The sequence below is a fragment of the Ylistrum balloti genome, unplaced genomic scaffold, assembly GCF_031769215.1.
Source record: "Ylistrum balloti isolate Yb309-2 unplaced genomic scaffold, AGI_CSIRO_Ybal_v1 Utg369696, whole genome shotgun sequence".
Classification (NCBI taxonomy): Eukaryota; Metazoa; Mollusca; class Bivalvia; order Pectinida; family Pectinidae; genus Ylistrum; species Ylistrum balloti.
Genome location: NW_026781929.1, coordinates 76,798 through 92,479, shown reverse-complemented (window position 1 = coordinate 92,479; position 15,682 = coordinate 76,798). Strand labels below are relative to the sequence as shown.

The 15,682-nt window shown below is 34.6% G+C and overlaps 1 protein-coding gene across 1 annotated transcript in view; it reads right to left on the bottom strand.

Moving 5' to 3' along the window:
* LOC132565151 (Na(+)/citrate cotransporter-like) overlaps positions 1-10,882 on the bottom strand; it is a 29,586-nt gene extending 18,704 nt beyond the window's left edge. Inside the window, exons 1-2 of the mRNA XM_060229763.1 lie at positions 10,778-10,882; positions 2,424-2,573 (exon numbers count right to left, since the gene is read on the bottom strand). Of these exons, the coding sequence (XP_060085746.1) occupies positions 2,424-2,573; positions 10,778-10,882 (255 nt within the window). The remainder of the gene's footprint in view (positions 1-2,423; positions 2,574-10,777) is intronic.
* Positions 10,883-15,682: the final 4,800 nt, after the last annotated feature.

Here is a 15,682-nt window from a genome sequence, read left to right as displayed (position 1 = left end):
GCATAAGCTTATAGTCTTGAACTTCCCAATAGGAGTTTATATTAAATATACTGTAATTAATTACTTTGACGTTCAGGACTGTCAAATTATTAAGCGATGGACAGCTAGCAAAATAATAATATCTGGACCATGGTCAGACAGAGATTGAATCATAAAGTTAAATTTGTGTGATAAATCAGTGCAGTATGATAATTTATTTTGACGTTTGTATTTCAAAAATTATTATGACTTGAAAAGTAATGTGTAATTTAATTAATTACATTGGACCGTCATGTAATGGCAATGCAATTTTCATAATGTAATTGTAATTTAATTAATTACATCATCATGTAATTGAACCCATGCCTGTTACAAACAGTAGCTGTCCTAACTGATCCTAAAATTAACTTTGGCTACGTCTATCACAAAATTAACTTTGGCTGTCTATTACAAATGCCACATTTAGCTACAGTAGAGGTATTTCAAAAATGTATGTCATTATAGCTGGAAGGACATAATTAATGGTTACTTAACCAGAACTATAGTTCTGAACAAACCACTACAAAGCCTGGTTAACTGTACTAAGAAAATGTCCTCTCAATTAATCAATTTCATTGATTATTGACATCTTATTGTTGTACTTACGGTCACTTGAGTTTCTTAAAGTTTCAATTTGACTTTTAATAAGGCCCAAAGTGATAATACTGCAATGTCTTAATAAGCTCTCAAGGGGTATTGGTTAGACTATTTATCCCATTTCATTCCATTCACCATGGAAACAAAACTCTAAAACGCTTAAAAACAGTCGACAATTAATGACAAATATTGAGCCTAAGGCTGTGTAAAATTGATGAATCAAGTGTTGAACTGAAAGTGGAAGCAGTTGACATAATACTGCAATTTCTGAGATAAACAAATACAGTACATATATCAAAAGTTCAGGCATAATAAGAATTGTACCAATTACACTTTACACATTCACACTGGGACCTAACACTTTACACATGCACACTGGGACCTAACACTTTGCTAGGTTTATCCTAATCTTTATCAAAACACTTTCCGGGATTTAGATGTTAATTGGCATCTTCATTATTCCCAATCTTTATATTGCAATCGTTCACATGAATCACTCTTCAACAGAATGAACGAGACATCATGTCTGAAAGACAAAAACTAAATTTAAGCTAAAACTATAACTTCACTTGTAAACATTACAATTGGCATAGCTGTAGAGTTCCCGTACGATTTCATACCCTGGCCTGGAGGTGCTCCGATCAGAAATTTGAAAGAGCTAGATCTACAATAGCACGGACAGTGACCGATATTTTAAAGTAAAATCGATATATTACACAGATAGATTCCTAGATCTATTCACGGTAGCGTAAGTAGTACAGTACAATATTACGGATAAGTTTTTTTTCTGTTTAATTTCCGATCTGTTGGGCCACTGACAGAAGTGACTGCGATGAGACCATTATGAAACGATCATTCAAAAATAAATTCATTTCAAAACACTGAAATACTGACATAACATTTTTCAAACGCATACTGTTTCAAAGGAAAAGTCTTGAAAATATTTTGAAAAAAGTGCCATGGCGGCAGTGCCCAGCTTGCGCGTCGCCGTCGAGCCTAAATTCAATACATGCGATGGCTCATTTCAAATGAATTTTTGCAAAAAATGCAATTGCTAGTTCAGTATAAGTATTGACTAAATTCAGCTTATATATATACATATATAGTGATACTTACCTACATAAAATACCCGCCATCTTCTTTCTGCCGCCGTCTTCTTTCAGGGTCCAGCAGCACAGAGCACCCCGGCTGTTTCCGTCAAAATTTTATGCTACTCTAAATCATTCTTATTTTAGTTTTATTCTTATTTTCAACTACATATTTCAGTATTTTCAAAAGTTTTCAACAGTATTAAAAGGGATGAAAATTTTCGAAAAGAAAAAAAAGAAAGATATATGACATCCACATTGCATCGCGCGGAAAAGAAAGTTAAGCCGCCATATTGGCATCGCCTCGCAAAATTTACCACCATAAAACGTGAGTCTTTGTCATTGTATTTACAAATTTCGATGTCTAATTATCATTAATACACAACACAAAACGTTTTCTTGATGTACAAGTAATGAAGAAAATGTCGATAAGGTTGTTTCATTTAATGACTAGCATCAGCAACTTGTAGGGGCGATAATCCAATGATTACGGAAATGTCCGGCAGATGGAATAGGAGTAAACTTTCGATTTATGAACCAATGAAAACGAAGTACTGATACTCAGGGGCGACAGCAACATGCTGAAGAGCATTGCAAATGCTCTTAGCATAAAAATCAGTTTTAATCGAGGAACGTATCAACGAATATAGGCAAAAACGTTTACAAATAATATTTCAAGTCAACAAGATAAATTAAAAACTCGTATAACGTTCTACATACATTGAAGTAATTTCCACAGACAACCTTGCCTGGCTGTACAGACAGTAACGGCAGGAGGAACATCGGCATCATGGCTGTGACAGTGATGGGTAACGCTTCTGTCAACCAGAGGATCGCCATGGACACCATGACGTAGGCACATTTAAATTCCTGAAAAATACAAACAGATAGAAATGATTTAGACTGTTAAGAGGAAAACTAATTCTCTGTTAGAGGCAATGATGTTTGAAAGCAAGTCTTAATATTTTCAGGTAGGACTGTATTTCCTACTATAGACAATGATATAAGTGATATTGTGTGATCAGTATAATGGATAAACCAGTCGCATGCGCTTGTATTGTATATTAACTACTAATTCATTTATGTGTTAAGTAGGATTATTGGATAATCCAAACTGTTCATTTTGTAATATAGAAAGAGGTAAAATTGTTCATATTATGTGGGAATGTCCTGAGGTAAAAAAGTTTTAGAAAGTATTGAATTAATGCTAAATGCACGCATTCCATTCTCGTTCAAAAATAAAGTTTGATTTATTATTTTACTGAAGATGATATCTTCATTATCATCAATATATACTAGAAGTCAACGAAAAATGTTAAGTCTAAATGTCTTGATCAGTTTCATGAAGGAATATCATACATATCAGAAATAAACAGTCAATAGTTAAGGAGAGCATGCAAAATTGAGTTTCGATAATGATTTGAGAAAATGGGAAAAGTTCTTGGATTTTGTAGAGGTCCAATTTATAAATTATTCAAATGTGTAAATTGAATGAGATTTTTTTACTTATGTATTCATCAGTCAACAACATGAGCCTGAAGTATTTTTCATTTTTGTATGCTCTCTCTCTCAATACAAATGCAATTTACAGCAGTTAATAAAAAATAGACAAACGTATTTGAAGAAGGGCCCTGTTGGAATCGCTCATCTCATATAGTTTAACCTGATGCGTACAATATTACGGAAATTCCTTAACAAAAACCAAAATATAAGGACACGGCCATCCCGCGTGCACAAGGATCTCCAATTGTGTATAAAAACTCCGTAACGCACACACCACAGTCACATACATAAAAGAGATTAAGAAAAAGGGATTAACAGAACACTACTTCAGGTAGCTTTGTTCATGTGACAACCCATGCGTGTCAGGAAAATCACACTTGGCTTCTATTAGAAGACGTGGATTGCTCTCACTTTTGTTTTCTATATATACAACAGGAAAAATCTTATTCGCGGTGTTTCAAATTTGTTCATTTAAAAACACACCAATTTCAGAATATATAACGAAATCAGACAGCGGCCTAATGTTGGATATTACATTACGTAAATTGTGAAATTAAATATCGCTCTTTACCTCCGTTTAACTAATTGTAATTAATTGTTTTTACATGATATCATTGTGTATCACGGGATAGATAACGTATATTGAACGTATGTAAAACAGATCTGCAACACCAGTACCCAATACCTTCAAAATCTCACCATATTTCACTTTTTCGCGAAACTATTGCTACGTAATTTGTTGTTTTAAGCATGAATACCTCTCGATAGGTTGGTTTTATTCGTTGCATTGCATTTTAAGTGAAACTGTGTACCATGTATGCAAATGAGCGTACACCCATACAGACGACTCTATGAGTCCTATATTAGAAGTACACCAAAGGGAGGATGGCGGGCATGTCTTTCCCTCAAAAGGAGGCATTCAAGCGTCACTCAGTTCGGAAGAATGGTAAGGCGATGATGCCTTTTAGTCTCAGTGACTCTGCATGTTGCCGGGCATTGTCCAATCGACTAAAGTCGATTCTCTGGCGACGTGAGGGGACTTCTCCCCTCATGGCTTGGAGTCGTCTGGGGATTGACTGATCTAGTGTTGCACTGTGTCTGCATTCGGTGGTGGAGGGGTTCTTGTGCAGCCCAATCCCTAGACTGTCCTTCTAGGATTTCTAACTTTCAGATAAGGAGAAATTTTGAAGTCCTTTCCTAATAGTATATGTAATTATATTTATGTTGGGCTCCTGGACGGCGTTAAGGCTTACTATTATTATCGATAACCACAGGAGAATCTTGGTCACTAAATAGCTATTAAAATACTAAAGATTCAATAGCATGTTATGATTTTTTTAAGCAGAGAGAGAACCGTCAAAATTTAAGAGCAAAAAAGAATGGAGAACTTTCTGATTTTAAAGATGACATCTGGTTAAACCTTTGCAAATCACTTAGAATGATACACATTACTTTAAGTACAATTTTTTTTATTAAAGCGAAACGAAAAGATTGTCCTCTCTGCAAGCTCTGTAACACTGGAAAGGAAACAATTGCATGTTTTTTTAATGTGATCAATTCCAAAATCTTATTCAAAGTCAAGAAACCGTGTCGAAGTATTCATATTATTTTTTATCAAGTTGATGGTGAATAACCACGACTTAACGAGTCGGAAAGTGGATTTAATGAAGATACAGTCAAATGCACACACGTTTGTACGTATATAGAGGTCTCACCCCTCTCAGGGGGATGCAACTCGCCTCTTCAAGTCGAAAGACCGTCGGTAAGACAATACTCGGAACGGGGGTGAGGGGATACCTAAATAGATATGACGGGATATGCTGAGTGACTCTATCTGTCCTATGAGAAATGACATAATCATGCCCCTTATTTTGTGGTTTATGGCGAGACTTGAAGACTGCCTTACAGTAATTTAGCTATTTTTTTTACTAAAGAAACTAACATTGTTGAGTAATTTAACATTAGATAAGGTAGACATGCCCTTTTCTGTTATATATATATATATATATATATATAAATGTATGTATTATTATCATTATAAAATGCATTAATACTATTAAAGTATATTTAGTATCAAGCATTGATTGGACAATCTAAATTGTAGATTGTTTAATTATAAAATATATACAATGTAACTGCAGGGTGTTATATGTGGTGATTTCCGAATTTCATTACTGCTACGTTGTTTTAATTATTTCAGTAGCACATGGATTATAAAACGATACCTTTCTTTCCCAGTCAAACAGATTTAAAATTTTAAACAGGCATTTTGCCAAGGGATATATTACAAAAGGATAGTGGATGCTTTTTCTGGTTTTAGCTTTTGTGTTTGTTCATTGAGCCGTAAAAACCGTTCATTTGTTATTTACGTGTGCCCCCATTCACTACAAAATATATGCTGTCTGGCCTGATTAAAGCCAATTTGTCGGCCAGTGAAAAGTGAATCTCTCTTTTGTAACAAAAATAATATTAATAAATCAGAATGACGAATCATAGAAATTGCATTGGTCAAACGGAAATTTATTGAGATTTTTATTGCCGCGGAATCACTTTCTTCAATATGGCAAGATATTTCAGTTGTAAATAGCTCAAATACGTGCTTTGTGTGTGTGTGTTTTTTAATCAAAAGTAAACAGAAAGTATTTGTCACAAAGACCCAGTCCATGATTATTTTAACATGAACTGAGAAAAGCGAGAGTTCATATCAAAATATGAAAAAATTCCACACACGTTTTGTCACTTTGAAGAAGATACGCCTGTTCATTTTGGGAGGACGTTTAATATATACGACTCAGTTCGTTAATCCTATGAATCTTATTACGTTTTAAAGATTGTATCCAGAGACCGCTGTACTTGGTCATTCTACTCCAGTTACAAAGAAATGAATTATATGTCGTCTTTAAAAGGTAACAAAACCTTCAAATGATACCTGTCTTTTATGACGTAACTGCTTTACATACTTAGAGGAGAAATAAAAGACGTTCTAGAAGTCATTGACATCGCGAGAATTATGTTTTTATTTTTCTGTTTTGTTCCCAAAGAGGATGAAGCACCTGCAGTGACTTATTTGATTAAAATAAACCAGATGCTGTTTTAGACATGTTATCATGACTTGTATCTTGGTGTGTTTAGCCTACCGCGTGAAAGACTGAGTAAACGGGGACATACTTTGTGGTGTGCTATATAATCAAATAAGTAAAGAAAGTAAACATACTCTGATATGCTTCTGGACAGGATAGATGTAAGTCGCTAGGGTGAGGGTTAACGAAGCCATGTAGTAGAGAACTATCATTAACGTTGCTGACAGCTTGACTAAAACTTTGTTTTATTCACATTTTGACCATGGCTGGAAACTGCCCTCAAATAGGACTGTATTCAAACATAGAATAAGACATCATTGATGCATTAATGCTTTTATGTAAACTATAGTAGAAAATAGTGAGACGGGGTGATCAAAATACTATAGAAAACATTTTAAATCTCCTGAATGAAAAGCGTATTGAGACAAGACTTCCACTGATAAGTTGTTTTTTGGTTCAAAATCGTTCTAGATACTATTCAGGCCCATGTGCATACAAAGTAGACGAATAAAGAAATAAAGGCCTATTTTTGCCTCTTTTATCTGACGCCTGAAAATATATCTTCTTATCCCTACTTCTCCTTGGTGGAAATTTATCGAAAGTGTTTAACACTAAAAGTCAGCGTTTTGAGACAGGACATACACTGTATAATATGGTGGTTGATTCGGGACATCGTAATATCGCTTCGTTTAATGGGAAGCGATATTGCGATATTACGATACCACGATGCGATACTACGATAGTACGATGCGATACTACGTGGTTTCGTAATATCGCAATATCGCTTCCCATTAAACGAAGCGATATTACGATGTCCCGAATCAGCCACCATAGTATTAGGACAGGTCCGCATTTTGACACAGGTCCTACATTAAACATAGTAATAATATTATGTAGGACCTACATTTAAATGTTAGTATGTTTAGACAGGATCAAATAAAGAAATACTTTTTATTGATACAGGGTCTAGACTAAATATGACTTGTACTGATACGGGACTTTCTCTAAATATAAATAACATTTAATATATGATGCATTGCGAGATACCAAACAGAACATTCTTTTTAATGTAAACATTACTGAGCCGAGACCAACACATATCATAGATATTATTGAGACAAGATCTACACTAACTATAAGCTGAATGAAGACAGAAAAAACACTAGATGTAGATTATTTTTTAGAAAGGATTAAATTAAATATTAATTGCATGGAAACAGTACAGTTGTACCAAAATTGTACAAAAGACACAAGTGCTAATAGAATTGCATGATACTGCTGTTTCTTCATTCGTCAGTGATGCTATGGGTCTAAATTTTAAACCTTGAAGGGGCGACTGAGGAAAATAAAAAATGATCGAAAGAAGTGTCAACATTTAAATGAGGAGGCGCACCAAAATTAAATTCAAATTACATTGAGACATGGCCTACACTTAAATAAATTAAAACAAGACAGGAACTCTACTCAATAAATATTGTATAGACACGGGACCTTTATCGAGATAGAAAAATATCAGGTAGGGCCTTCATTGAATGTTATTTGTTTTGAGACAATGCCAACATTAGATATAAATTGTATTGCGAATGGACCTATGTTAAACATAAGTATATCTAGACCAGGCCTACACTAAGTGAAATTATTTGTGTACGTTTCACACAACACAAATGGGCATAGATAAGGTTTCAACCTGTGCCCCTATCAAAATGGCCACTTTTTCTACAATAAGCGCTAGTGAAAGAAAATCGTAACTACATAAGACTACAATAATCAATTATATATGACCACAGTCAAAATCTGATTAAAATCAAGCTATAACTACATGAAAACTATCTTATCTTCTGATTATATCTTCTCATGAAAAGGAAGTTGTGTCAAAATAGGATTTAAGCTTAACGCCTGAACGTGGTATAAAACTAAAATCCCAGTAGAGCACCATGTTCATCATTAATTAGTTATAAATGTAATCCGTTTAAGCTACAAGAATTCGCGGTATTTTATTCATGTACACCTCTGTCATTTTCTCAAAAAATATTTTTACGTTTTCAAAGTTATTTTTCAATGCTAATTCTATAAATGGAAGTAAATAACACGTCAGACACAAAGGTAAAAACTCATTCAGACTTGGATCAAAAATCAGAGGTGGAAGTAAAAAAATCAGTCAGACGCTGAGGTAGAAAAACACCGCGAGATGCAAAGTTAAAACGAAAAAAATTCCCTGTAACTTTTAAAACGCTGTGTAATGAGTACACAACGTTTTAAAAGATACAGGGAAATTTTTGTCGGTTGTTATAATGATCTTAATGAGACATATATTTCTCTGTGCGATATGCTGGTCGTATTTGATGCTTATAAGTTTGCCTGTAGGTTCCGTTGTTGTGTATTTTTTCTCATTTGAGAACTTGAGATTACTAACCTAATTTGACCATACAAAGCAGGTGTCGTCGTTGAAGTGTTATACACTTACACTGCCAGAAAACCAGGTCTCTTTGTGTTATATATCGTCTTAGTTTTAATTTATTTGTGTTTTGAGTATTGTTATGTTCCCATGTTTGTTTTTTGTTTTGTTTGGTTTTTTTGTTATGACAGAACTTTTGAACGGGTCGTCTATAAAGGCGCTCAAACTTTACAGATGCGAAAAATCTATTAATCGTTTTTTTTGTGTAAATTTTAAATCTTGAGAAAAAAAATACAGACGGCAATTATATATTCGAAAGTCCTCTTGACCTTTTTTACCTGTCGCTACGTGCCGATGAAAATAGAACGTGAATTGCTTTAATTGCCTCCCACTTTGCCCTTGGTCTATAGATACAGTTGGCTGTAAGTGGACCTGTCGCGTTCTGTTCTAGATCGTATCATTGTATAGCGTCGGGAGTGGCAGTGATGCCCTTGATAAAGACAACAATGTCCGAGCATGTCATTCATTTAATAATATTGTCCAAATTTAAATCTAATATGAAATTATATAGAAATAAAAACACGTATCAATAAACAACATTTGTTGTCACAGTGGATGTATGTAAAGTGACCTTTCAACCCGCGGAATGTCTTATTAAGATGCGAGATCTTTAAAGAGCTATACACATGGGACGTACTCGAAGACAGTTCTCTAGAAAAAAATAAAGTCATACTCTGTATAAGGATTTCCAGCATCTAATGATTAAATATGTTATTGATTATAATCAATTTAATATCTCTCTCTGTCTGTCACTCTGTCTCTGTCTCTCTCTCACTCTCTCTCCCTCTATCTCTCTGTCTCTCTCTCACTCTCTCTCTCTCTCTCTCTCTCTCTCTCTCTCTCTCTCTCTCTCTCTCTCTCTCTCTCACACACACACACACACACACACACACACACACACACACACACTCTCTCTCTCTCTCTCTCTTGATGATCTTGATTACACGGTCACCAAAACCCCCTTGTCTCAGATCGTGAGAGAGCACGGATCATGTGTAAGTGAACTGCATGGTTCCGTATCACTGGATTTATATGTATCTTATACATACTGTAACATAATACTCTCAGGGATATTGTAATCTTCGTCATTACGATCTAACCATATTGGTTTACGCTGCTTTGTGTGCCTAAAAACACATTATGGTCATTAATGGGTATCCATGCGACATAACATTTCCCGTACCATCCCCGCAAGTACACATTAATCTATCGGTCTACATGCGAATATTTCTATCTGTATAGTGACGTATGACTGCCATCTTCTTGTCGTCTTGCTAAACATTTTCTCATTAACACGACTTGCCATCATAATAAACGTCTTATGAAGGCGACTAGTCGTGAAAATTATCGCGATAAATTTATCCTTGATTCACATTAAGTATCATGACAACACAACACCACTTTTTATCGCGATAATGCTTGGAAATGACTTGGGTTAAAACTTTACTTTCTCTAAAACGAGACTGGCTAGTTATTCAGGTACCTCAATAAGCTACACACGGAATGAATTAGTTACAGTAGAGCTCGCCCTATACTCGCTAAAGCAGTCTTCTCCTTATCACCGAAAATCCAAAATACTAAGGCCTCGCGAATAACGCGTCAATCTGCATGTATTTTTACAGAAGTAAAATTTCAACACATGTCGCTTTCGAGCAGTTTTGATACAAAACAAATGTGTTGTCATGATATTTAAGACGTCTAAACACAATGTTTCTATAACGATTTGCGGTGATAAATAATCATGACCACACGACAGGTAGATGGTAGTTACATGCCACCATACATCTGACCTAGACGCTCTCTTTATGTACGGCTGATTTCAGTGATAGTTCTGTACCCGATGTGAGAGTATAAATCTCAAGCACAGTTAAACACAATGAAGTATTTGTCCTACTATTGTAAGTGTTGGCGTCTTGCTTCAGGATGTCACCTAGTTGATATATATATATATATATTATATCCATGTTTGTAATATACAATATTTTTCATGTAAACATCTCTTATCAATTTTACATACTATTTATAGGACAACTTACCAGTGAATCATCCAGTAAGAGACCGATAGGCAGCAGGAAAGCGGCAATGATGAGGAAAATATTTCGTAAAGCCCATAGACTCCTGAAAAATGTCACTGACGCCATCGCGGTATTTATTCTTATAAATCCCGATCACACAAGAGATCCGTCCGTGATGTCACTGTAACCAGTTCTGCTTGTCTGCACCGCGGCGTATATCGTATTTACCTTATAGGGATCTCCCGGGGTGTTATTTATCTTGCTACCCAAGCAGAACGTTCAGTGTGTTGTTGTCATTTATAACTGATACACAAGTTTTACTACCGTGTTTGGGGAACGACCCGCTCCATTTTAGCGGCTAGCTATATTTTGATATTTATATACTGAAAGGCTAAAAAAGTTGGTAATTTACATGTATGTATGTATGTATGTATGTACAGTATTTGTAACTTTAAATTCACCACATGAAAAACGATTACACATTCTCGTTGGAGCTGAGGTGACTATTAATAGCCAAGTTTGAATTTTTGAATACCTTTCCCAGCCATTCTATTGACATATTGGAATTTGTACAAAATGTACAATTCACGGGAACAATTTAGAATTCCTTATCAAGTGATTACCACTGACACTGATACTGGATATTGAACCCAGAATAACATTAAATCTTTACAATACGATTTGAAGGGTCTGCTCAGTTACCGCAATATTCCGCGTAATGTGAATTTTTTTTCCTTGGAAAATTATAAGTCCGAAGTAAGAAGTGCACACATTAAAAAAGCTAAACTATTTTACTGTGTGGACCTTTTGTATACTACTTTTAATATCAATATTATAAAGTTGTGAGTGCAAATGATGAAATGGCGAGCTTTATGTTCACTTCTGATACTGTAGTGCCGACGTCACGAAAGTTACGCCTGTGACGGAGCCTCTACTTTGTCACGGGTTACATGATAATTACTTAAGATTCTTTCTAAATAATCACCCTACTTATCTATAAAATAATAAACATCCACCTCACATCGCTGGACACTTTCGGATTTACACAGCTGGCACTGCTCTCCTATCAGCCAATTAGATTGATACACCGGACAATCTGCAATTCTATGAGACGACGTTGCACAGCCCGTTTCAATGCCCAAGGCGGATACTCGCATTATTGACTGATTTGTGATTTTCCTTTCATAGGAGTACCTTCATTAAATAGACAATACAACCAGAGTCTGACCGAACCTCTGCAGATCAGAGAGGCCGACCACCTATACATGTTACTGAACCTATATAGAACCAAGTGAGGCAGATATTCGATACGTGTTATACACCCCCTATAGAACCTTAGTCTGACCTTCTATATATGTTACTGAACTTCTATAGAACTACAGAGGCCGACCTCATATACATGTTATTGACCATTATACAACACCATAGTCTAACCTCGTTTATTGTTACTGAACCTCTGACCACCTATACATGTTACTGACCCTCTATACAACCACAGTGTCTGAGCTTCTATACATGTTACTGAACCTCTATAGGACCACAGAGGCCGACCTCCTACACATCTAATTGACCCTTTATAAACCACAGATTCCAACTGAGCCATAGAGCAGACATCCTGTACATGTTACGGACCGTCATATAACACCAAACAAAATCAAAGTACTGAAAGTACTTAAAGGCTAAACGTATTGAAAAATGTTCACAAACAACCGCAAAGCTATATTACTTTCCCCATACTCTTACACTTCGGAATGCAAAAATTACTAAAATAAGAGAACCAGAGGCTATTTTTCTTAATTTTAAGCGATTTTATATCTTCTTTAATTCTTATTTCAAATTTGACGACAATAATGTGAACAAATCGAAATAGGTAAAAAAAAAATAAATAAAAAAATACACACAACCATATATTTATCGCCAACAAGCCAAATGATAAATAGCTCTATGATGAAGTTGACTAAATAAAACCTTTGAAATACCCAAAATGTTGCAATTACTATACTATCAATATGAGGATTTAGACAAATCGAAAGGACTTTATACCTACTTCTTTATTTTGAATGTATTGCAAAGTAATAGTCCTTACTTATTATAATTATATTTGTAGTTGAGGAAAGTAGATAAGGTATACACAGCATTTCAGATAGGTTAAAGTGTAAGTAATTACATTAAATGTATTTACATGCATACATTGAAGTATCATGGTTAGACTTTTCTTCCAGTAATTATGTCTATAAAGACATAGTTCTTTGAGATTAAACCAGATTTCCATATATATACAAAATTTACAATATTTTCACTATAGCTACTACTATTTCTGATCTCCAATGCATTAGATAATGTCACCATGACACGCTAAATGAATGAATATGTTATGGAAATATTTCGTTCTAGTTAATTGATAATTATTAACATGAATATTTTGGGGTTTTTTTTATACGCGCTTTGTTTGAAGGAATATTTTTATTTCAATGAACTTTGATATACATTAACAAACCTAGAGAAATCAGCACAATCAACCTTCATCAAATAAAACTAAAAGACAAAAAATGTAAGTTATAACAAAGTCAACATCATGATCAGGACAGTATTAAAACTATATTATTTATAAATCATGAGCACCAAATGCACCTTGCCTACGAAGCGCAAACTTTTTATCTTGAAAAACTTGAAAAAGTGTGATGGCGGTGGGTGTGAAAAACCTGAAAAAGTGTGTGCGCGTGGGACGAACAGTCCAATTCGGTGACGTCGAATGAGGTAAAGTGATGTTATATATTAAGACGATCTTGCCACAACGACAAAGATTAAAACAAAATTGATGTTCTGTTTGTAAGTTTTGTTTGTTTATAAGTGTTGTTAGTTGATAATTCAAACCAAGCCCCCAGACTAATTCTTATAACGTACAGTGTTCTGTACGCTTACGTCATTTCGAGAATTCCGTAAAATATATTGTTCAAAATTTATCAATAGTTCAACCACACTGTGCTTCTTGTTTGAAATATATAGTAATCGTATTGTTAGTAAAAAATAAACTAATTTCGGATGCTTTTAAAATAGCGATTTGAAAGATCGCGTATTATTTACGCAGAAAATTGCCGCTAGATGGCTCTAACTCTTTTCTATATTTCAGCCAATAAGAAGGCCAGGATAGGTAAATTTTGTCTGAAAGGCCGTCTCAATAGGCTTTGTGTACTGAGTACGTTTAGCCTAAAAATGGCATGCTGTCTTTTCATTTTAAGCGGTGGAGGGGAGACAACTTTTATACATTTACTCGTAACATAATCATTTACAAATGTGAATTTGGTTTCAATTTCACGCCACTATTCCAAATGACAAATCGTTTTATTTTTTAATCGATTGACATACGCGCCGCCATGTTGCCTTCTAATGAAACAAACTGACCTTCCATAGAAAATTAGACCAAATGTACCTTGACATTTCTAAACCAATGATTTTAATCTTGAAAAACTTGAAAAATTTGATTGGGTGTGAAAAACCAAAAATCGTGTTATTAATCATAAACCGGTGTGCTGGAAAATAAAGTAATGATGACGTAAATGACATTTAAAGTGATGTTATATATTCCAACATTTTCACCAACGGGTACAGTAAGCAGTAAAGATAATATATAGTGATGTATCTGTTTGTAAGAAATGTTTCTTTTGACTTTTTATAAGTGCTGTTATGACTTTTAAAGATAATACTATCGGTTTTCTTTCTTTTATTTTTTTTCTTTTTTTTTCTATATATTTGCAAACTTTTATAAAACATATATGAAAATGTGATTGTTTGCAAAATTTATCAACCACACTGTTTTTGCCTTGTTTGAAATATATAGTAATCTTGTTATTAAAAAATAACAGTGATATCATGTCTCTTAACCTTTACTGATATTCTTTCGTTATAATTTAATTTTGGTCGCTCCAAAACAATTCCCTTATACATTGTACTTCATAAGAAATTATTAGTAATGTAAATTTGAAAAAAGAAAACAAAATCTGCTTTTTTACCTCGAAAGGAAGGTTCTATTTTTCTTCATGTTCCCAAGGTAACAGTGAAGATGGCAGACATGTAACATTTATATCCTAATAGCTGTTATATATGAAAGAGTTTTATTTGGGTGTTTGTAATCTCAAAGGGACACATACAATAACAACGTCGGCACCCATATTGCCGTCCTTAACGTCGAGTTGCCATATATGAAAATATAAACGGTCTACACGTGACATAAATTATCTAATGAATGCGAATATTGCCTTTCGGGTGAGAAAAAGGCTTTTGGGAGCCCTTAATTTGATAAAGTATGGGGATAATCAGGTGTTCCGGATGACACCCACTCACTTATCATTTATCAATCCAAGTAAGATATGACACGTCGAAAACAAGGTCTGTAAGAACAGAACCAACAGGCATACGAATGAACATCGAAAACATAGCTTCATAACGCACAAGGAAAGGAATATGTATTTTCCATTGCACTAGAATGCATACCAACAAATTCAATAACGACAACTGGAGATCATTTGGACTCAATGCTGTTTTTGAAACACTGGAAACGATCTGCACTCATTCACAGCAGGTCTTCGCTTCTGGAAAAATCGAGTGCACATGTAATTACGTAACCACTTGTTTTCTGTAAACAACAGAAACACATTGGACATTGTATTTAAGCTGAAACAACGGATACCCCCTTAACAAGTTAATGTTTATGGGAACTGAAGTAAAGTGCCTCTGGTTTATTGATACATGTAGGAAATAGTTCACCAAAGCTAAGGTTAAAAGTTTAAGATATTTGACACTTTAATAGCCACGTTTTAATGTGACTTCTTCTAAAGCGAAAAGTGGTAAGAGGGAGGACATTTTCAGTGTGAGGTAATTGTCGGGCACGTTTTACTCGTGCAGATCGACTCATGACTAATATTCGTC